The 24,742-nt window shown below is 38.5% G+C and overlaps 1 protein-coding gene across 2 annotated transcripts in view; it reads right to left on the bottom strand.

Moving 5' to 3' along the window:
- Window positions 1–24,742, bottom strand: part of LOC118013327 (tubulin-specific chaperone cofactor E-like protein) — a 160,120-nt gene that overhangs the window by 119,399 nt on the left and 15,979 nt on the right. The window contains exons 2-7 of one of the 2 annotated variants that reach the window (XM_035009153.1): window positions 21,386–21,535; window positions 19,365–19,504; window positions 11,700–11,881; window positions 10,124–10,380; window positions 7,353–7,479; window positions 5,739–5,855 (exon numbers count right to left, since the gene is read on the bottom strand). In XM_035009153.1, coding sequence (XP_034865044.1) covers window positions 5,739–5,855; window positions 7,353–7,479; window positions 10,124–10,380; window positions 11,700–11,881; window positions 19,365–19,504; window positions 21,386–21,518 — 956 coding nt within the window. In that variant the 5' untranslated portion in view covers window positions 21,519–21,535. Of the gene's footprint in view, window positions 1–5,738; window positions 5,856–7,352; window positions 7,480–10,123; window positions 10,381–11,699; window positions 11,882–19,364; window positions 19,505–21,385; window positions 21,908–24,742 lie in introns of those variants that run through there. The other variant, XM_035009155.1, reaches the window with a different exon arrangement.

Below are 24,742 nucleotides of genomic sequence, written 5' to 3'. Positions count from 1 at the left end.
TAAACACCCTGTTTATATATCAGTATTCTTAATTCATAATAAATGCATTTTAATACAAAATCCTCTATGTTCATTCACCATTCTATCTTGAGATCAGCATGAATGCTATTATAGCTCTTTTTTAAGTGCCCAACAGTTCCCGGCATATCACAATGGCTCAAAAAACATTTGCTGAGTACATTGATCATTCTACCAGAGGACTTACTAGGAAAACAAAAGAAAACAAAACAAGGGGTGCCTTGGTGACTCAGTTGGTTAAGCTTCCAACTCTTGATTTTGTCTCCGGTCATAATCTTAGGGTTGTGAGATCGAGCCCCGCCCCCCCCAACAGGCTCTGCACTCAGGGCTGGGGGGGGGGGGTGCAGTTTCTGCTTGAGATTCTCTCCCTTGTCCTCTGCCCTCTCCTTGCTTGCATATGCGCTCTCTCTTTCTCTCTCAATCAATCCATCCATCTTAAAATAAAAATAAATTTAAAACAAACAAAACCAAACAGACAAAAAACTACTAGGGAACAGGTATTACAGTGGATATATGTCAACTTTGGCTATCCAGCATCTGAATGCCCTTCTGAATTGAGGGGAACCCAAGATAGACGAGAAGTAGGAACTACTATCCACTAGAGAAGCTAAAGAGAAGTAAATGTTCTCTTTCTTCTTTCCCTGAAAGCCAGAACACAGAAAGGTAACAAACCTACCTAACCACTACTAGAAATACAAAGACACGAGGTCTAACAGGCTTATTCAGAGCAGATATAGAAGAATCAAGAATTCGAAGGCATGGCTATAAATGTCACGGGGTGGGGCAGGGGGCAATGAAGTCTAGCAGTGTGTGATGACTGGCTGGTGAGCAGTGTCAGAAGCATACTGTCTGTAGAGTGAGATACAGAAATCTTGGCTGTGCCCGGCTTTCCATCAATCCTGCCCAAGCCTAATTCTCTAATCTTGTCAATTCTGTGGGCCACACAGTATTCATTATTCTTTTACTCACTTCCTAACCTTACTTAAGTTGGCCAGAGTTGGTTTTTGTTGTATGAACTAAGAAATCAGCAGCAGGGAGATCATCAACAAGAGCCCCTCAGGTAATTACGGGCAATTTGAAATTGGTTTCTGGCCTAGTAGGGCCCAGTGAGTGTCATATTGGTGTTCATGGAAGGGATTCTGCAAAGGCCTTAACAAGGAGCGGTGAAAAAACTGTTGACCACTTGTGGTCCCATGGAAAGCTCCAGGTGATTGAGAGAGTGTTGCCATGAATAAACCAATGTGAAGGGCCGGAAGAAGGCAAGACTATGAGGTAGAGCATCTGCTATTCTAAAGGCACAAGACAGCCTAAATCAAGAGAATATTAAAGTTGAATACCTATGAACTAGGCTCAAAGCACAGACTGAAACCCAGGTACTTTTAAGAAAAGGCTCTTTTCTCTCTTACAATAATAAAGCTGAGGTAGCTATAAAAACAATGCACAGTTTGATGCTCCGGATTGCTGAATTACAGATCAGTTAAATTTGTATCCATATTGGGACTATTATGTGAAAGTTGAAGCACTGGCTGGAAAGAGAGCAGGGCTGGGGTGGGGCAGAATGAATTGGAGTGGAGGTTTACAGACAGGAAGACGCTGAGGGATGGGAACATCCCGAATCCCTAATCCTCACGTAGGCCCCCTTGTGAGCAGTTTGAAGATTTTATTTATTTATTTATTTGAGAGAGAGAATGACAGAGAGAGAGAGAGAGAGAGCACATGAGATGGGGGAGGGTCAGAGGGAGAAGCAGACTCCCTGCCGAGCAGGGAGCCTGATGCAGGACTCGATCCCAGGACTCCAGGATCATGACCTGAGCCGAAGGCAGTCGCTTAACCAACTGAGCCACCCAGGCGCCCCCCTTGTGAGCAGTTTGAATGAGACTGTTCCTCTCTTGCTTGAGAAGGCAGTAAAATCCCCCTGACTAAGGGAATTAGCTTGCAAGAGTAAATGAATTCCCACCTGCCTCATCCTTCCACATATACACTGCGCTCTCCTACCATCAGATCACAGCATGCTCTGTGGGGTTGACTACAAACACATCAAAAGAATTATAAGAATTGGGTTATATGGACAAAAATATAGGAAATTAGTAAAGGAATAGATTCTGAGCATGCTGACCAAGAAAGGAGAAGCAATTTTAGATCTCGCTGATGTTGTTGACATAGGTACATTACCAGAGATTCTGAGTTCAAAAAGCTAGCTTCAGTGGCTGAGAGTGGTTCTAAATTTTCATCTAGTTGGATGATTAGAAATTGGACTCATAGTGGTCTATGCTAAAGGAAGCTGAGATGCCATGAATTTGGGGGATAATGTAGAAGGAGAAAATAAAACATTTCAGGACACAGGAATCATGGAAATTATTGTCACCCATGACCTCTCACGCATTCTCCATCCATGAACCCTAAAAGGACCCAGAAGACACTTCCTTTTCCAAGGCCTTGAAAAATACATTACTGAGAAGAACACTCACATCTTTGAAAAATATTTTATAGGCCAGGAAGATACTAAAATCAGTTTGCCACTTCAATTTCAAGAAGAATGGAAGAGACTAAGCAGTGACATTTAACCACTAGTGAGTGGTAAAGTGGGCACCATTACATAAACAGGCAGCCAGGCCAGACTGGTAATTAAAATAGCTTGAATCTTTTACAGTAGCTAATTGGTCACAGTCTTTAGGATTAGAATAAATAGGTTATCTCACTTCATGGAGAAAGAAGTGTGTTTTCCTTTGTAAAAGGACTGCATTAGGACAGGTGAGAATAATTTTTTTATATCTACAACTATGGGGAAAAGGTATATGCATAGATGTTGGATAGTCAAAATGGCAGACTACAAGAGATGCTCTTTTTGCTTAATTATTCCTATTTGGGGAAATGTCCCAAGACAGGGGATGATTCTACCTCTCACTGCAGAAGCCAGAGTGACAGATAATCCCTCTCCCTATCTCTCTGAAGACAATATGTGAGCACATACCCTAAACATAGCCAATCAGTTGGTTAGACACAGATTTCTGACCCTTGGGGAATGAGGCAAAGGTCAGTGAGAGATTATGTTCAGCACAGCCCGCGGTAGAGCTACAAGCGTCCAGGGGTGAAAGTCTGGCCTTGTGGTGTCTGGGAAGGACAGTGCCAGCACAGACTGGTGAAACCTTGGCTGTCCTTGCCACCCCCGGTTCCTGTCTACATTTGGTTACTCAGCTTGCCTAACAATTCTTGTAGTTTTTCAACATCCTTCTAATAAATTCCTCCTATGATTGAAGATGATTTCTGTGACCTGCATTTAAGAATACAGACTAGTGCAGAGGCCTCTATGCACTTTAGGATAATTATGCTAACAGGACAGGAAACAACATACTGCCTGTATATATATACTACTCCCTGCAGCAGACGAAATTAAATAAACTATACGCTCAAAGCCCAAATATTTACTTCTCCCACTAATAAGTTAGACGGAATCAAATGAAACTATAGATATTAGACTATTTTTTACCAAAACAAAACAAAACAAAATTCATGCTGCTTAACCTGATATTTCTAGGTTGTATTAAAGGCATAGTAATATTTATTTCTCCCTACTTGGTTGTTCTTAGCTAACTTTAAAAAACAATCTTCAAAATTCTTACTTAATTTTTTAAATGTTTAGGCTTTATTTTTTATTTATTTTTTATTTATTTATTTTTGCTTATGAACAAAATTTATTATTTATTTATTTTTATTATGTTCAGTTAGCCACTGTATAGTACATCATTAGTTTCTGATGTGGTGTTCAGTGATTCATTAGTTGTGTATTAATACCCAGTGCTCATCACACACGTGCCCTCCTTAGTACCCATCACCATGTTACCCCATCCTCCCACCCCCCTCCCCTCCGAAACCCTCCATTTGTTTCCTGGGGTCCAGAGTCCTTCCTGGTTCATCTCCCTCTCTGATTTCTCCCCCTTCAGATTTCCCTCCCTTCCCCTATGGCCTTCTGTGCTATTGCTTATGTTCCACATGTGAGTTTAGGCTTTAAAATACTACTAACAAAATCACAAAATCTTTTTATATAGTACTGATTAAGCCTTACAGAGGGTTAACCCCCTCAAAGCTTGTAAATAATGGAAAAGTCTGGGGAAAATTAGATATGTTTGGTAAGAATGAATTAGAATTGCAGAAATTTGTAACCAGAAGGACCAACTGATTTGACTCACACACACTCCTAATTTGCATCCTATTTGTCTAATGTGATTTCATATTATTTGTTAAAGTGATTAAGGAAAGCATATAACATTTTTGGTAAGTGGTTCTAGTTACCAAAACCTAGAAACCAGTTTTGGGGGTATTTTTTTTCTTGTGTATTTACCTATATCATACCTGCTACATTTCCTTTACATTTATGGAGTATTAAATGTAGCCCCTTCCCAACCGTCATACACTGTTGGTGGGAATGTAAATTGGTGCAGTCACTGTGGAGAACAGTGTGGAGGTTCCTCAAAAAATGAAGAATAGAACTACCATATAATCCAGCTATTCCACTTTTGGGTATTTACCCAAAGAATACACAAATATTCATTTGAAAAGATATATGCACCCCCGTGTTTACTGCAGCATTATTTACAATAGCCAAGATATGGAAGCAACTCCAGTGTCCACCAACAGATGAATGGATAAAGACGATGTGGCACACAGACACACACACAAATACACACGTACACACACAATGGGATATTATTCAGCCAAAAAAAAAGGGGATGAGATCTTGCCATTTGCGACAACATGGATGGACCCAGAGGATATTATACTCAGTGAAATAAATACGATAAAGACGAATGCCGTAAGATTTCACTTATATGTGGAATTTAAAAACCAAAACAAACAAGCAAAAAGCAGAATCAGACCTACAAATACAGAGAACTGGCAGCTGCCAGGGAGAAGGGGGCTGGGATGGGCAAAATGGGGGAAGGGGAGTGGGAGATACAGGCTTCCAGCGATGGCATGAGTAAAAGGTACCGCACAGGGAGTATAGTGAACGGTACTGTGATAGTGTGTATGAAGACAGATGGTAGCCGTACTTGTGGTGAGCAGAGCACAACACAGAAACCCATGGAATCACCATGTTGTACACATGAAACGAATGTGACATTGTGTGCCAACGCTACTCAAATAAAAAAATTAATGAATATAAAAAAAGGCAGTTCCTCCTCAAACCATGTATATTACCTCTTCATATACTGAAGGCAATTACAAATTCAGCCCTCAGCATTTCTCTTCATATGCAACCATCCTAATTCCTTTAGTATTTCCCCCAAAGAGTCTGTTTTCTAGCCCTCTCCTCATATTCTCTAAACCTCATGCCTATTTGCCAAATCTTCCAAACTGCAGAACTTAGTATATCCTGAAAGCAGATCAATGTGAAAGAAGACACCAGCTTTGGGGTAGGTGGAGATGTGTCCCTGGAGAAGAGGCTCAAATAGGAATCAATGATATGGAGTATGGAGGGGAAGTAGTCGAATACTTACCCAAACATTCTTAATACAAGTGCAAGGCTAGAAGAAATACACTGTGGAAAATGAAATAAAATGGGTTTGCTTTGTGTTTCTTTCTTTCTTTTTTTTTTTTTTAACCTATCACCAGAGTCCTCTAAGAGGGTCCAGTAACAAATTATTAGATTTGCTCTAAAACAATAGTTCTTAAATTGCCTCAATACTTGCTAAAATGTTGTTAAACCGATGAGGGGTTTTTACCTGAATGGCACTTCTTCCTGTGGAACATCCACATAGTAACGGATAAAAAATCTCTCAGAATCTTCTCGCTCACCATCGGTAACAACACTGCCATTAAGTTTGGAAACTGATGGCAATCTGTAAGTAAAAACCAAAATAAAGGCATTTTAAGACAGTGAGAATATTTAGCTTTAGAAATAAAATCATTGGTTTGAGGCCCCATCTTACTCTCGAGAGGACACGTTTGATGTAACTCTGCTCATGTACAACTACTTACACGAACTAAAGTGGTATAGAATAAAAGGACCAAAAATATCTAGTTTCATTTTTAGATGGGACACTGACCTTTTATAATTATACCTTACCTTTCAAAATAAGATTCTAGCCAGCACTGTCCGACTTAAATATATAATGTAAGCCACATATATAATTTTAAATTCTCTAATAGCCATATTTAAAAAAACAAAAATAAAACAGGTGAAATAGTTTTATTAATATATTTTATTTAATCCAATAGATCGAGGATTCAATCATTTCAACCCGCAATCAATACTAAAAAATAACTAATAGGATATTTTACATTCTTTTTTCATACAAAGTATTCGAAGTCCAGTGTATATTTTTACACTTAAAGCAAATTTCAGTTCAGAATAACCATAATTCAAGTGCTCAAAAGTCACACAGGGCTAACAGCACCATAGTGGACAGCGCAGGTCTACATGTAGTCAGGACAAATGGGTTCTATTGTTCAGCAATTAATTTATTATCTTTACAAAAGAATTATGTAAAGACAATAAAGCATAAGGTCTACAATAAGCCTTATTCTTTTTAGAAGAAAAGTATGTTAAAATGTATTTCTTCAGTGAGATATTAATGTATATGTCCACAACCGGAAAGCAGTAAGGATCTGCTAGGTGTTAGCTGGGCAGGAAGATCAACACCCTGTTTGAAGAACCACTCTTCTTTAGGGAACTGTAAAGCCCCTTTCAAAACTACTATGCATAGTACACAAAGAAAATGAATGAAAGCTCCATGGCCCTTTATATCTTAGCCAGAATCTTATCGTTGCTGAAGGCTCAGACCTAAATCAACACTCATTTCAATGGTCTTGGGAGGCAGAGTCAGTGACACAAAAGGCTGGGGAGTCAGAGGAAGAACATAACGATGTGGTGGTCATGTTTGAGTCAATGTATATTCAAGAAGAAAACACAGATGCTGCTCTCTTAAGTTTCACACTAATGAAACAGCCCAATTTTTAGATATTTACACTTTAAATGACCACTATGTTAACAGAGAAAATAAAGACAACTAAAATAGAACTCATTCTCTATTACACCTAATTTTTCTTCATAATCCAAAATAGGACTTCGAATATTGTAAATATTAAAAAGTATAAAAATAGAATAGATTTGTGAGGGAATGTTTCAGTGGTCTTGGCAAGCCAATTACCTTTTACATCTTTTTTACCATATTGTGTCCCTTTTCTTCTAGGATTTGAAGCTACAGAAGCAGCTCCTTCAAGCACTGTCTGCTCAAGAGTCAGATAAACTTACAGTGCACTCCCCCCAATAGTGCGTTATCCTTCTAATGAAACAAGGCCCGAGAGAAGAAAGGAGAGTAATCAGGACAACAGACCTGGCTATTACCAATTTCCTCCGCTCCTCAGTGGTATATGGCTGCAGAAGAGGAATTCCTAACAATCTCACTTCTTCAAGTTTGGGAAATGAATTTAGTTTGTCAATGTCTTCCCAGGACTGCAAACCTAATTTGAGAAATATATTGTTTAAGTAAATCCAGAAAAGCAAACCAATAAGAAGATGAACATAAAAAAAATTACTTCAATTAATTTCTGAGATGTTAAAATCCTTATAACCTAGTTAGAGATCCTGAAAATTGTCTTCATCCAAGGAAAGAACAGAATACAGTTAAACACCATAAATGTGTGATCCCAGTGGTCCCAGTGGTCAAGGAGATAGAACTTTATTCTCCAACATCCCACTAATGTACTGATTCTCCCCCAAAAGGATTCGTAAAGAGGGTTTCTGGTGGTTTCAATAAGCAAGACGGATGCCATGATTACATAAAAAAGGTGATGTGGTCAACTCTCTCATCAAATATAGACTCACAGAACGGAACTACTGATCAGAGTTGATACCGTCAGACTGAAATTTTCACCTAACAAATTCTAAAATGGGGCAAGATCAGTAGAACCAGAAACTAAATATTATCTTTCTTACAAACTGTCCTCATTTTGGGGACAGGGAAAACAGATTTTAAAAGTAAAACAAATAAACAAAAACAAAAACAGAGAACCTGAACCATTGGGTAAGAAGAACATGCAACAAATTAAAACTGTTTCACGCTAAAAAAAAAAAAAAAACCTCTTCTTATGGCTGTGAGCAAATATATCATCCAAGTCGATACTTGGCACAGCCAGGAAAAGTATGCCTGTAATAATGAAGCTGGTCAATTTTATAATATGTTAAATCTATTTCGGAGAATGCAGTCCCTTCCTATTTCTATCCACCTGCAGCAAGGGCAAAAGCAGAGGGGCAATATACGAGGGCTCTGGTGCGTAACTATCCCAAGTCACAACTGTTCTCTTCCCCTCAGAATGGTATTTCCATCTAGGAGGAAGAACAGAGTTAGCTCAAGGGGTGTTGAGTTGTGCAATCAACAGCTTCCTTATGCAAAATAATGGTTTTTAAAACCTAATTCCTACTCTTATGACTTCTATGGCAAATTAAACTATGTTCTTTCAATTGTAGATTAGAGTTATTTTTAGTTATGAAGTTATTTTAAGAAATAGGCTGAAAGACAATGTCAAGAGAATGAGAAGAAAAGCCACAGATTGGAAGCATATATTTGCTAACGACATATCTGATAAAGGATCGTTATCCAAAATATGCAAAGAACTCTTAAAACTCAACAATAAGAAAATAAACAACCCAAATAAAAAAATGAGCAAAAGACCTGAACCGACACCTCACCAAAGAAGATATACAGACGGGATGTAAGCATATGAAAGGATGCTCAGTGTCATATGTCATTAGAGAAGGCAAATTAAACAAGGTTCCACTACACACCTATTAGAATGGCCAAAATCCAGAACACGTGCAGCACCAAATGCCAATGAAGGCGTGAAGCAACAGAAACTCTCATTTATTGCTGGTGGGAATGCAAAATGGTGCAGCCACTTTGGAAGACAGTTGGCAGTATCTTGTAAGACTAAACATATTCTTACCATATGATCTAGCAATTGCACTCCTTGGCATTTACCCAAGGGAACTGAAAACTTATGTCCACACAAAACCCTGCACACGGAGGTTTACAGCAGCTTTTTTAATAAATGCCAAAACTTCGAAGCAACCGAGATGTCCTTCAGTTTGTGAGTGGATAAACAACAAACTGTGGTGCATCCAGACAATGGGACATTACTCAGTGCTAAAAAGAAATGAGCTATCAAGCCATGAAAAGATATGGAGGAAACTTAAATGCATATTCTTAAGTGAAAGAAGCTAATCTGAAAAGGCTACATGCTGTATGATTCCAGCTATCTGACATTTTGGAAAAGGCGAAACTATGGAGCCAGGAAAAAGATCAGTGGTTGCCAGCAATTGAGGGGTATGGGGAGATGAACAGGCAGAACACAGAAGGTTGTTAGGCAGTGAAACTACTATGAATGATATTATAAAGGTGGAGACATGTCATTATTCATTTGTCCAAACCCACAGAATGTACAACACCAAGAGTGAACCCCCGTGTAAACCGTGGACTTTGGGTGATGTGACAACGTAGGTTCGATTATAAGAGATGTATCACTTTGGTGCTGACACGCTGACAGTGGGACGGCTGTGCGTGTGTGAGAGCAGGGAGGATGTGGGAACGCCGTACTTCCTGATCAGGTCTGCTGTGAATTTAAAACTGTTCTAAAAAAATGAAGTTTATTAATTTAAAAAAAAATAGGCTAAAAATATGCATTCCCGTGAGACAGAGAACCAGATGGCAGCAAACTGGTAATCGATCATACATAAATACTAGAAAAGTGAGCATTTACAAGGCATAGTAGGGTGAAATTCCTTAACCTAAATCCAGACAAAATAGTCTAGTTTGTAATTCTTTGTACTCTTCTTACTCTGCCTTTTACTGTCCAATTCACCAATTTGATCTCACTCCTTTCACAGCAGGACCTCTTCAATAGATAAAATATAAATAGCTAATAGGATGCTCTGCATTTATGAAAACGAATGCCTTAAATTTAGCTAATCAATAGGTATCTGCATGTCACTCGTGAAAATGCATCCTGTAAGAAGGCAGAGCCACGACTACAAGAAATAGGCTTTCATTTATTTCATGCATAAGTTCAGATCGATTTGCACGTAGAACGAGACAAGCCTATACCTCACCTGACTTGTGGAGGCTGATGGATCGCAGATTAGGGAACAACCTGGCCAGTGAATCATCAGGCTCCTCAATAGCATTCAAATGATTGTTAGCCAGGACGAGAGTATCCAGTGAAGGAAACATAACTCCTAACTTTCGGATTTCAGTCCAGTCTTGGAGGTTATTGTCTGTTATATGTAGTAGCTTAAGAGAATGACAGCAAATAGAAGGACAAGACACTGTTTCATAGTCATTAAGGCACAGGAAGAGCTCCTCCAAACTGCAGAGAAAAAAGGAAATATTTCATTGTTTAAAGCAGTTAAGTTTCTACTTTGCAGCTACTTTCATTTGTTCAGTAAGTAAGTGCCTACTATGTGGGAGACTCTGGTAGGGATTGTGGAGAAAATATAAAGACGTCTTCCTAAAGCTTAAATACAGCTGGGAAGACAAAACCTAAAACACATGAAACAGCAGAGAATGATATAACCCAGGACTAAATTAATTTTGTGCTTAAATAACTAAGTGCTAAATAAAGCTTTACTAACTCCAAGTACAATAGCAGTTCATACAGGAGGGGAACTGAAATTGCAGTTAGAATACTCAGGAAAGAATACATGGCCTGGAGGGAAGGGTAGACTTGCATAAGTTGCAAGGACATAGAGGAAAATCCCATGAACAGCATGAACAAAATGTTTAGAAACAGAAATAATAACTATCATTTACTGAATTCCTACCCTGAGGCAGGCCCTGCTCCAAGTGCTTCATAGACTGTCCTGCTTTTTCTGCAAGGTAGATACAGTTATGTCCATTTTATAGACAAGGAAACAAAGCTTACTGAGTGAGGCTAATTACCTGATCAGAGGTCATATGGCAGTAAGTGGAACTGGGACTTAAAAGCTCATACTACGCCATGCTAGATGCTGCATGCGGTGAGGAAACCAATCTCATTAGAGGGATAGTGAGAAACTTGGATGGAATAAATGGGGAGAGAGCAGATTCAAAAGGCCTTGATCATTTCTGTAGTTAGACAAAGAAACTATAGTTTCATATATTTTTTTAAACTACTTCCTTTGAACACTTAGGTGCATACTCTAAACTAGATACAAACAAATCTAAGAAAGTATTTCTAAACTGACAGACAAAAACATAATTTCTTGTTTAAATTATTGAAAAGAGCTCCATTTTCCCATCAGGTCAGCAAGGCACTTAATCATCTGAGTGTTAATATATTTTATAGATACTTTGATTTTTTTTCCTCCCAAAGAAAAGCACTGAGGCAAAATTCTGAAATCAGGTAATCAGAAGATTAAAATGGAGAAAGGGTGGGTGGATATTGAAATGATAAGTGCTTCTCAGGGATATTTTCTAGCCAAAGGATGACAGATCCTATGTCTTGGTGCTACTCAACACTGAACAAGTCTTGCAATGAAAACGCTACTAAATGACCCTCACATCCTGGTTCTAATTATTTTGTTCTTCTGACCTCATTCTCCGTCCACTCTGCTGTTCTAGTGTTTCTGAGATGGGAGATCAGCAGTAATTCTATGTACTAACAAAGATGGCGACATTGCCCCCTCTCCATCATGCCTCTAGGCTTACTCTGGTAACTCCTGCAGTATCGTGTGGACTGTCTCCCAAGAAGCTTTGCTGTTGTTGAGGACAAGTTTGCGAACCCCAGAGAAGGACCCAGCACATGTTCTTTCTAAAACCGACAAATTCAGAGGGTTGGAACTCAGGTTTAGAAACTCCAACTGGGGAACATTTGACACAATTTTACTGACCTAGGGAGAAAAAAAGAAATGCATATCAGGCAGTAATCAGAGTTTTTAAATAGCAATCATGCTCACAAAGCTTAAGTGAGTGGGTCTCCAGGAAAGGGGCCATTCATATTAGGGAGTCCTGTGTTAGTGATGGTACCTACAGAGAGGCAAAAGTAATTTCAACAAATCTTGGCAAATAATTTAATCTTTCTATGAAATAGTGACATAATTGAAAATTAATGGTACAAAAGAAAGACCTTCCATGTTGCCTTGGGCAAGGTTTTTGATTTTGTTCTATATGATATTCTCTTTGATAAATGGAGAAAAGACAGTTTAGAGGACATTTTAGACTGCAAGTTTCTAAAGAGCTGAGACTGGGTCATGTAATTCTCTTTGAATTTCTCCTTCCTTTTGTCCTCAGTACAACATTAAGGCTTTACTGAAGAACACATGGTAACAGCTCAAGTGTTCAAAATTGACTACATAGCCACGCTCACTTAGAAACAGTTTCAGCTTGGGCGCCTGGGTGGCTCAGTTGGTTAAGCGACTGCCTTCGGCTCAGGTCATGATCCCAGGGTCCTGGGATCGAGTCCCACATCGGGCTCCCGGCTCAGCAGGAAGCCTGCTTCTCCCTCTCCCACTCCCCCTGCTTGTGTTCCTGCTCTCGCTGTCTCTGTCTCTGTCAAATAAATAAATAAAATCTTTAAAAAAAAAAAGAAACAGTTTCAGCTTGGTTCAAAGATGACCAAACTTCAATATATATATACTCAAAAACCAAAAAGCATCCATAACTATATAAGAAAAGAGAAAACATGATCATCAATTTAATGATTTAGCTAGCAACTTGGTAGGCAAGAAGATTTTTTTTTAAAAAAGGAAAGTAGCATTACTGACCTTAACTACTTGCTCTGTATAGTACTAGTCTCTTTGATATCCTATTTCACTCAGTTCTCAAAACAACTTGCAAGATAACTATTTTCATGTTAAATAATGAAGAAACTGAGGCTCAGAAACGTTAAATAATTTGACTAAGGTCTCAGCGACACAAAAACCAAATCTAGGATTTAAAAATCAGAGCCACTACATCAAAAACTAATAACATAATAAATAAATAAATAAATAAAAATAAAAAAATAAAAATAAATAAAAATCAGACCATTGTTCTTCCAGCATACCACCACTAGTAAATTATAAATATACCCCGAAAAAAAAAAAAGAACTAGCTTAAACAAGTAGGAAGTAAATGTTAGAAACCCAGTAAATGGATTAAGCATCAATGTGGTAACTAAACTTTATGAGAAAAGAAGTACAACAGAATAGTTAGGATTGGTTTCACAGTCAAAAAACCTGGGTTCAAGCCAGGTTCCAACACTTCCTAGCTGTGTGGTCTGATGGGTTATTTCACCTTCCCAGGTCTCAGTGTTCTCATTTGTAACACAGAGAAAACAGGACCCACCTGTTTCCCAGGACTGTGGATTGCATTAAATGAGATCCATGTGTAAAGCATTTAACAGAGTGATTGGTACACCTTTTAGAAATTTATTTTCTTACCTATTCCCCAATAGGATATAAACTCTATGAAAGCGGGGATAGTACTTACCTAGTTCACTACTGCATAGTGGGTGCTTAATGTTTGCTGAATAAATTAATGGCACAAAATCATTCAGTAAATGTAACTATTACTAACATAAGTATAGTATGAACCAACATGTCAACCCTAGCTATATGTTATATTGTATTTATCTTTATTTTAATATGTCCTATTTAAAATCATTGGTATGGGGCGCCTGGATGGCTCAGTCTGTTGAATAGCTGCCTGGGTCATAATCTCGGGGTCCTGGGATTGAGTCCCACATCAGGCTCTCTGCCCAGTGGGAAGTTAGCTTCTCCCTCTCTCTCAAATAAATAAATAAAATATTTTAAAAAATAAAAATAAAATAAAATCCTTGGTATAATTTCAAAAATACACGAATTCCCAGGTTCTACCAGAAACTACTAAATCAGGAGCTTCAAAGGTGAGCTAAAGCTTCATGGTTGGGACCTAGATTTGGTTTCTTGTCAGAGCTCCATAGGTTATGCCAAAAAGGCAGCCAGCGTTGAGAGCTACGGGTGGAAAGAAAAAGTAATGTGCACTTCACCTCAGATTTGTGCGGACCACACAGGTCAGGAGCTCTAAAATCACTGCGAAGTGGACTAATTCCAAGAAGGTTCAGAGTAGGTCAGAGGGCCCGGTCCTCATACTAGTTCAGCTATGCCACACGCTAACCTTGTGAAGTGGGACCATTTTTATCTTCATTTTGCAAATGAAGAAATGAGCTATTTTTTAGAGAAAAACACACTAGGCTTCAGTTTAAAATATAAGTAATTTATACCAGTCTGCACATATTCTCTTGCCTGATCCCTTTAGTGATCAAATGGTACCAAGCATTTGTGTGACGTACGGCCAGGGTTTGGAGTGGAGTCTGTGGCTACAACACAGCTAAATGGTCCACGCACTGATCGGTCCTCTACCTCGCTCTACCTCCTGAATACCAGTGCTGTGAAGGGCTCCCACACGGGATGATGGCCGCCTGGCTTCAACTCTTTTAAGGGCAAAAGAAGATGAAGAGGAATTGCACTCCAAGCACAGCATGAAGAATAACCAATTATCATATAACCCCAGTTAAATAAAAACAAAACATAAACCTCTTGCTAACCACCATTCCTCGTATTTTATTTTTATAATAAAAAGAAAAAATATCCCCAAATGGATAATTTAAAGGTTTTTGAAGGAGTTCTCCCAGAAATTATGTGATAAAATCTTCTTCATATTTTGCATCTATGCAGCTGTCCCGTGATAATAAACATTTAAAATAATGACACATTAGCTTTGGAATAGTCTAAAAAATCGCAACTGGACTACAGTATAATAATTCAAACAGGAAAAAATAATGTATTTTAGAAATAAATAAATACATTCTTTAAGAGGCTAAAGTTAAAAAGGATTCAGGGGTAACCTTACATTAATGATAAGATTTTAGAAAGTATATTAATTACACAGGGAAATTTACTTATAAAAATGTCCTAACAGCAAAGTCTGCCAAACAAACATTCAGGAAGTCTCTGGGACAGTACACGGACTTATCATTCTTAAATTCTAAAAATCAAGAAGAAAAAGACTCATCTAGCTACAGTGATACAGTTGACCCTTGAACAATGCAGAGGTTAGGGAACACCAACACCCTACAAAGCTGAAAATCATCAGGTAAATTTTGACTCCTCCAAAACTTAACTACGAACAGCATACTGTGGACAGGAAGCCTTACAGATAACATAAACAGTCAATTAACATAGTTTGTATTTTGCGTGTATTATAGACTGTATTCTTACAATAAAGTGAGGTAGAGAAAAATTTTTTGGTTCTGCTTTTGTTTTGTTTTAGTAACGTGTTTTGTTTTCATATAGAGAAATATAAAGAAAACTAAAAAACACTATAAATTCACAGCCCACTATCCTCAGTGACGTCAAAACAAAACAATAACAAAATCTTCACAGTTTTGAAATTCGAACAGAACAAATGAAATTTTTGTGATTCTTCCCGGAAAAAAAAAAATGTATGCATATTCCAACATATACACTTACATCTCTAGATATTTTAGAATTTTACACAAAAGAGACCCTCTTGGGGCCCCTGGGTGGCTCAGTCGGTTAAGTGTCCGACTCTTGATTTCGGCTCAGGTCATGATCTCAGGGTCGTGGGATTGAGCCCGTGTTGGGCTCTGTGCTGGGCGTGGAGCCTGCTTGGTACTCTGTCTCTCCCTCTGCCCCTCCTCGCCCTCTCTGTCTCTCTCTTTCCCCATCTCAAAAAAAAAAGAGAGAGAGAGAGAGAGAGCCTCTTTAATAGCAAACCTTTTTTTTTTATGTTTCAAGTTTTAATTCAAATTCAGGTTAGTTAATAGATAGTGTAATATTGGTTTCAGGAGTACAATTTAGTGATTCATCACTTACATATTAACACCCAATGCTCATCACAAGTGCCCTCCTTAATTCCCATCACCCATTTAGCCCCTCCCCCACCCACCTAGAGAAAATATTATTAAGAACACCATAAGGAAGAGGAAATTTATTTACAGTACTGTCCTGTAAGAAGTCTGCATGCAAACAAACCCATGCAGTTCAAACCTGTGTTGTTCATGCACAGAAACACGGAGATGAACTTACATGACCTTCTAGGTCTCCACAATTCTATGATTTAATTGAGGACCCTCTAACTCTGGCTTCTAAAAATGAAGAAACTAAAGTTTTAAGAAAAATGGGGAAAGGGTTGTAAGATAACCATCTGTAACTTATACCCAAGCTATTCTCTGCCTCACCTGAGGGGCTAATTCCTCTCTCCTCTCAACTACTTGGTTTAATTTCTTTTATAAAATGGTTTTGATAAGGAAGGGAGGAAAAAGGAGATGCCTTGGGAAAGGTGAGACGAAAATGTACTTAGCTAAAATTCAAGTCAAGAGCTAAAAAATGCATCTTTTTTCACACGCGGATGCCCAATTTTAGAAGGATGGAGACAGATCTTTGCCTCCCTCCACAGTATTACACCTCTCACTGGTATTTATCTTTATCTCTGGATATCCAGCAGCCAGTAGTTTAAACTACAAAAGAAGTTACTTATAACATTAGTAACCACTCAAAAGACTCAAAGAACAAACTATATTATTTTTGTCCCACATCGCTATCTCAAATACAGGCCAAAATAAACTTACTTAATGGCCAGGGACAAATTATCTTTTTGGTAATCAGGTACACGGGTTGCAATGGGGTTGAAATGTAATGTCTTAAAACTGTGACCTATGAGGCATTAGTAGCCTGGCAAAAAGTTTAATCAATCCTAAAAATCAATACGCTTCTGCTGTCAGTACTTCTCCCACCTCTCTGTGCTCTGATAGATATTCTAGAAGATTGGAATCAACTACAGTTAAAGCAAAGGACAAAAAATAAAGGGATGATGAAAACAAAAATAAATTGGAAGATGGAAGCCTAAAGGGTAGAGCAGCGAAGACTTATTTGAAAACTGCCTGGAAACAGACTATAGAGCACATGTAAGAAGATACAAACTGAGCACAAAGGAACATAGGACCCTCTGTCTATATATGCCCACGTGGCCTGGAAAACATTTAGTGTAGACCTTTGTCTAAGCAGAGAAAAGGCTGAACTGCCTAGTGTGAACTTTGTGTCTGATCCATATTGACATAGATTGTTCTTCTGAGGCAGCAGCTATAAAACTATGAAACTGTTGGCAGTTGGCAAAAGCCTAGCTTATGTACATGGTCAGAGCACAAAGCACAAAACCTTTCTGAAATTTTACACTCCCAAAGAAACACATTTAAGGGAATCAGCCCTATGAACATAGGTGAAAAGATTCAGAGGAAGATGTGGTCTGACTTGCCACCCATGCAGGTTAAAAACTCTCACCAGATGTTCAGCAGCAGACTACTGTGGGAATCAGGGAGGAGGAGGATGAACAAGGCAGTTCTTTTTTTTAAGATTTTATTTATTTATTTGCGAGAGAGAGAATGAGAGACAGAGAGCATGAGAGGGAGGAGGGTCAGAGGGAGAAGCAGACTCCCTGCTGAGCAGGGAGCCTGATGCGGGACTCGATCCCGGGTCTCCAGGATCATGACCTGAGCCGAAGGCAGTCGCTTAACCAGCTGAGCCACCCGGGCGCCCAAACAAGGCAGTTCTTTTGGCATCTGTGCAGTGTGGACAGAGCACTCACGTCACTTAAGCATCTCAAAGGACCAAGAAGGCACAGATTGTAATTTGTGGGACAGTGAACTATACCAGTTGTTTAGATAAATGAATTAATAAATAAACACATGTACAGAGACTATTTCTTGGAACAGCCCAGTAAATCTGCATATATTAACAAGTCACTTAAAAATCAAACAACATGCATCTGAAAGAATTTGGTAAACATCTCAATAAAAATAGGAAATACAACCAGAAGCACAGTTATCAGATTAAGCTAGACTATGAAATAGATAAATGTAAGAAAAGCTGAAGAAAACTAGGTTATAAACAGATTTTTCTTAAACAAAAAAAGCTGTCTTAGAATTTGTATAGCATTTAATACCTACAAAGCACCTCAATGATTAATTTTATCTGCAGCCCTGTCTTAGGGTTGAGCAAAGTGAAGCACTAAAGGATTAAGTGAGTTTCTTAAAATCATAGGAAAAGTTGGACCAAGTGGTCTTGATCAATCCTTAAGATGCAATCATTTGTTCATTAATGCATTCAACAAACATTTGAGTACCTAGTATGACACTCTGGGTGCTGATGGTAATAAAGACAAAAATCTCTACTTTGAATAAACTCACAGTCTAGTAGGAAAACTGTCAAGTAAGCAAGAGATTGCACTACATTGTGATAAGTGATTGCATTTATCACAGCATCATGATATAGGTACTGGGATAATCTGCCTCTGCCTGAGCGAGAACCAAGGAAAATTTCATAGAGGAATAGTGACTTGGGCCAAGTCTTGAAAGATACATAGGAGGAGATCAGGTAGACAAGGAAAAAGCAGTAGATTCAGAATGAATAAAAGCAAGGAAGCTTTTCATGTCAAGAGTTTATCATGAGCTGCAAGAAAAAGCATATGGCTAAAGATGGAGATAAAGCTCTAAAAGTAGGCAAGAGCCATATGGTGGAAGGCTACATTTAGAGAGTTCAGGCCTTAGTTTCTAGGCAGTGAAAAGCAACTACAGGACTTTAAGCAAGAGTGTCATAATCTTATTTCATTGATTAAAAGGAGTCTGGTCGCACTATAGAAGACAGCTTACAGGAAGCAGAATAAAACCAGAGGCAGGAAAATCCATCAGGAAGCTTTCTCAAGAAAGAATATCCTAAATTAAGGCAGGGGAATGAATCAAGGAGAAAGAACTAATTTTCCCTGATTCTTAAGCATAGCTTCCACGAGGTAATGTTATCATCATGTAGGCAATGTTACATAAATAATAAGAAAGAATGTTGTAATATTTTTATTTGTGTACTTGGTGTGCCTTACTCTGAGGTCAAAAGACATCAGTTATGTCAAAACAACTAGGAGACTTCATAAAATAAGGAAAAGTTCTAAAATATTGGGAGTGAATTTCAGTACCAAAAATAAATATTTTTGTAATCTGAGTTTCGAGCTCAGGCAATTTTTATGTCAATTTAGAGCACTAAATGTTGAAGTGGTGGTACAGAATGAACACAGGATGTGTATACTGGTGAGACAGTAAAAAGCCCAATGCATGGTTAGCAGTCTAAACCTCTGTGTCTTATTAACCTCTTGATGCCTGGAAAAAAGCTCCCCAGTGCTTTCCATATTAATGAAAAACAAATTAGCAATAACAACGTTAGCTGAAAAAATCACCACAGAACAGCTGAAGCAGTCAGTTATTTATCTTGAGACACAGAGATGAGAATCTCAAGTGAGAACCAGAATTCATCAGAAGTCACCAAAATGCGGGAATATAAAAACTACCTCATGCCAGTCTTCGAGTTTGTTGTCAGAAAGATCTAGTTCCGACACATGAGCACAGAAGGCAGCAATTTCTTTTTCGTCTCCTGCACATGTTATTCCACAGCTGTTCAACACGAGCACACTTGGGAGGTTGAGGCGATCTGAATCATGGGGGAAACACAACACTTTTTAAATCAGCCTAATTCTTGTCTAACATATATTCAGCCCCCAGGAATCAAAATCAAATAGTGTGAAATTACATGAAGACCTCAGGAAAAAAAAAAAAGAGAGAATATGTTGGGGTCCAAGGGTACTGAGTTCTTTTTGTTTGTTTGTTTGTTTTTTTCTTTTTTAATTTATTTTTTTTATTCTTATGTTAATCCCCATACATTACATCATTAGTTTTAGATGAAGTGTTCCACAATTCATTGTTTGTGCATAACACCCAGTGCTCCATGCAGAATGTGCCCTCCTCAATACCCACCACCAGGCTAACCCATCCTCCCACCCCCCTCCCCTCCAGAACCCAAGGGTACTGAGTTCTAAGGGGAAACAGCCAAATATGGCCCAGGAGGAGATTAAAAATACTGGACCAGTACCACCAAAAAAGTCTTGTAGGCTTTACCCCTGACAGGATGGTTGATCTCAACTACCAACAATACAGCTATCATCCTTGCTGTCATCTCATCATCTGAACACTAGAACATGTGATTCATCTGGACTCCTACTGTCTTCTAATTGGCCTCAATTCTTTCTTTTTTTAAATTTAGTTCAAAAGTATCATTCTGGAGAGCTCTTTTTTTGTCTGATGTGTATTTCCGCCTATGCTGCCCTTGAAAATTATCTCAAACTATTAGATGGTCTACTATGAAACCACTTCTGTTCTTCAAATTCATATCATTGAAGAAATCTTCCTTGCTTAAGTGGATCCATTTAAAAATCTAGGTCTCTTTCTTGTCTATCAACCATTTCCATTTCATATCCACATAGAATGTGTCCCTTATGAAAATCAGACTTTTAAAAATACATAATTGTAGTGGGATAAACTGTTTCAGAGTCTTAAACTATTTAATGAATTTGGTCAAACTGGGGTAGTTAAACTACTGCCTGATTCAAAAACACATGTGTCAATAACCACGTTTGTCCTTGTAGAAAGGATAGACATGAGAATCCAACCACTTTTTCCCTCTTTGATATAAAATAATGACTCAGGAAATATTTTATTCATGGAGGCCTCAAATTACATAATTTTTCAACTCAGTACTTTTCTCTATCAAATTTTTCAGAATAGGAATGGATCCTGAAAAAAAAAATGACCAAGTAGGAAATCTATCTCTTTCTGCCATTCCAGTTTATATGGAGTGGTAAGACAAGTTGTATTGAGGAACACAAGAACTAAAACACTGTTCCATCCTGATCTCCCATACTCACAAAGAACTACTTCCAAGAACTATTAAATACAAATGAGGCTACCATGTAAGTGAGAGACACACCTTGCACATTTCTCCATGTTGTAGATCTCTCTCACACCATAACCCTTCTCCTAGAATGTCTTGCTCTCCCCTCTAACCAAGTTCTATATTCTTAAAGGGTTAGGTCAAGTCTCATAGCTTTGAATCCTTTCCTGATCATACTAATTAACACTCTCCTAAATTTTTGTGCCAATCATTTGGTTCAACATAAGCTGCCTTGTGTTATATGTCTGTAAATGTGAATATCTTGTAATCCAGTTAGGCTGTAAGGTTTTTGAGGACACACACCAGTCTTGTACTGTCTCGCATCCTCCAAGCTCCTCAACAGAATACGTATTTGAAACCTTACCACTCAAATATTGTGTCTTGTGCAACTAAGATGCCTTCTGGCCAATCAGGAGGAAAAGAAATCCTTTTGAGTTTTTCAAAAAATTGAAGTCATGACAAGGGAGACTATGCAATTCTAATTCCGAAATAAAGGAAATAATCTGCAAACAAGACAATATTCTGGTTTGAGGTCCTAAGTACTAAGCTCCAGTAAGTAAACGTTTTAGGTCACATCTTTCTTACCTTTCATAGGAGAGCCCTGAGGTGTGGCTGGGACATGGACTCCCATCCCAGGACCACGACGGTAAGGGAAATTTTCAGGACTATATTTTTCACATAATACTTGCATAAAACTCCTTCCACTAGGCTGATCCATCTTCCTTTCCTAAAATTCTACAAGAAACCAAGAAATCGTCAAAGTTATTTATTGGCCATATAAGAAACTTTTATTGCTAACCAATTATTTATAAGGCACTAGCCCAGGCCTTGCAGACATATAAGACACGGTCACTGTCCCCAGGAATTTACACTGTGGTGAGACCTTATGATTTAGGGGAGCTATATATGCAGAAAAATGACAGCAATGCAGTTCAGCATATGATAATTGCAATACGGATTAACAGTGCCAAAAGATAATTTGTGATGAGGAGACAATCATTTCCAATCAAGGGTAACAGGAAGACTTTTTGCTGGTACATGGGGTTTATGTGGTAAGTAAGAGGAAAAAGGACTTAAAAAAAAAAGGTGCAGACTCAACATCAGACTAAAGAGTTTGTAGGACTACTTTGTTATTTATCCCTCAAAATCCATTCTCCTCTTCTTCCATAGTAAAAGAATTTTTTTTAAGTAGGCTCCATACCCAGCATGGAGCCCAATGCAGGGCTTGAACTCAGAACCCTGAGATCAAGACCTGAGCTGAGATCAAGAGTTGGACATGTAACCGACTGAGCCACCCAGGCACCTCAGTAAAAGAATTTTTAACTGTGTACATAGTACTTAGGAATGAGTATATGGCTAAGTTCTAGTCGATGGGATAGAAATAGTCTATGGCAGCTTCTGGGAATCATCCTTAAAAGACAGCCAGAGTGTATCCTTTGCCTCCTTCTTTGTCTCTGGGTCGATTCTTTTGCCTAGAAAACAAATGCTACTTTGTACTATGGGCCCAAGGAAAATACCCTCAGGAAGGTGGAGCAAAGAGCCGAAAGGAATTTCTTTTTTAAGATTTTATTTATTTATTTGACAGAGAGAGACAGCGAGAGAGGTAAACACAAGCAGGGGGAGTGGGAGAGGGAGAAACAGGCTTCCTCCTGAGCAGGGAGCCCGAAGCGGGGCTCGATCCCAGGACCCTGGGATCATGACCTGAGCCGAAGGTAGATGCTTAATGACTGAGCCACCCAGGCGCCCCGAGCCAAAAGGAATTTAAGTCCCTGAGGACTTCATGGAACTGAGCTGCTGGATTGCACATCTCTGGAAATTTCAGTGAAAGATACATAACCCTCTGTTTTATTTAAGCCACTGTTCAATTTTTCAGTTACTTACAAATGGACCCAATCCTGACTAATACAGAATGTTGTTTCTTTTGGTTTTGAGTTTGGGTAGAGTCTTCACTGTCTAACTTCAGCTACGGGTCCAACTCCAGCATCCTCTCAGTACTCATACATAGGTTAAAACAGGTAATATTAAAAACATGCTAATTTCTGACAGCCTGCTAACCCATTATCTTGAGGGGCTGGTCTGTGATCTATATTAAATATGAATCAAAATACAGGCAATTGACTTCTGTAGTTTGAACTATCAGATGACAAGCTTTTTACTAAGGAAAATAAAGAGTACTCTAAGAAGAAGGGATATCATGAAAAAAACGTATAACAATGTGAATATATGTGGTCTAACAGAAAACAGCATCAGGACTAACTCAACAGGAACCTCAGAGGAGATCATGTGCTACATTAAGAAGCTGAACTTTATTCCATAGAAAACAAGGAGAAATTAACAGGTTTTAAGGAAGGGAATATAACAACCAAATTTTCTGGAAAACTCATTCTGACAATCACATAGCTGATGAATATGAAGGAATATATACTGAAAGTAGGGAGAAGAGCTAGAAGGATACTATAAAAATATAGGATGTCTCAGGCAAGGAAAATAAAAGCAAAAATAAACTATTGGATCTACATCAAAATAAAAAGCTTTTGCACAGCAAAGGAAACCATCAACAAAACAAAAAGGCAACCTACTAGATGGGAAAAGACATTTGCAAATGATATATCCAATAAGGGGTTAGTATCCAAAATGTATAAAGAACTTATACAACTCAACACTAAAAAAGCCAAATGATCTGATTAAAAAATGGGCAGAGGATCCGAATAGACACTTTTCCAAAGAAGACTACAGGTGGCCCAACAGGCCCATGAAAAGATGCTCAGTATCACTAATCATCAGGGAAATGCAAATCAAAACCCCAATAAGACACCACCTCACATCAGTCAGAATGGCTATTATCAAAAACACAAGAAATAAGTGTTGGGAGAGGATGTGGAGTAAATGGAACCCTCATGCACTGTTGGTGGGAATGTCAATTGGTTCAGCCACTGTAGAAAACTGTATGGAGGTTCCTCCAAAAATTAAAAATAGAGAAACCAGTATTTTCTCTACTGAATATTTACCCCCCCAAAATGAAACCACTAATTTGTAAAGGTATATGCACCCCTATGTTTATTGCAGCATTACTTACAATAGCCAAGATAAGGAAGCAACCCAAGCATCTGTCAACAGATGAATGGATACAGAAGATGTGGTATATATATACACACACACATATATACATACACACATACAATGGAATATTACGCAGCCATAAAAAAGAATGAGATCTTGCCATTTGGGACAAAATGGATGGACCTAGAGGGCATTATGCTAAATGAAGTAAGTCAGAGAGAGAAAAACAAATACCAAGTGATTTCACTTATATATGGAATTTAGAAAACAAAACAAAACAAAAAAAGACCTTTTTTTTTTTTTTAAAGATTTTATTTATGTATTTATTTGGGAGGGGGAGGAGGGGCAGAAGGAGAAGGAGAGAATCTCAAGCAGACTCCCCACTGAGCACGGAGCCCGATGCGGGGCTTGATCTCATGACCTGAGCAGAAATCAGGAGTTGGATGCCCAACAGACTGAGCCACCCAGGCACCCCAAAACCAGACTTTAATTTTTTAAAAATTTTCTAAAAAAGATTTTATTTATTTATTTGACAGAGAGAGAGAGAATACAAGCAGGGGGAGCAGCAGGGAGAGGGAGAAGCAGACTCCTGCTGAGCAGAGAGCCCGACGTGGGGTTCGATCCCAGGACCCTGGGATCATGACCTGAGCCGAAGGCAGATGCTTAACCGACTGAGCCACCCAGGAGCCCCAAAAACCAGACTTTTAAATACAAAGAAAAACTGATGGTTGACAGATGGGAGACAGGTGGGGAGATGGGCAAAATAGATAAAAAGGATTAAAAGATAGAGACTTCCAGTTATAAAAATGTCATGGAGATAAAATAAAAAGAACAGCATAAGGAATATAGTCAATAATATGGTAATAACATTGTATGTATGTT

The sequence above is a fragment of the Mirounga leonina genome, unplaced genomic scaffold (assembly GCF_011800145.1).
Source record: "Mirounga leonina isolate KUSES-001 unplaced genomic scaffold, KU_Mleo_1.0 Mir_153, whole genome shotgun sequence".
Lineage (NCBI taxonomy): Eukaryota > Metazoa > Chordata > Mammalia > Carnivora > Phocidae > Mirounga > Mirounga leonina.
This window is presented reverse-complemented; position numbering and strand designations above follow the sequence as displayed.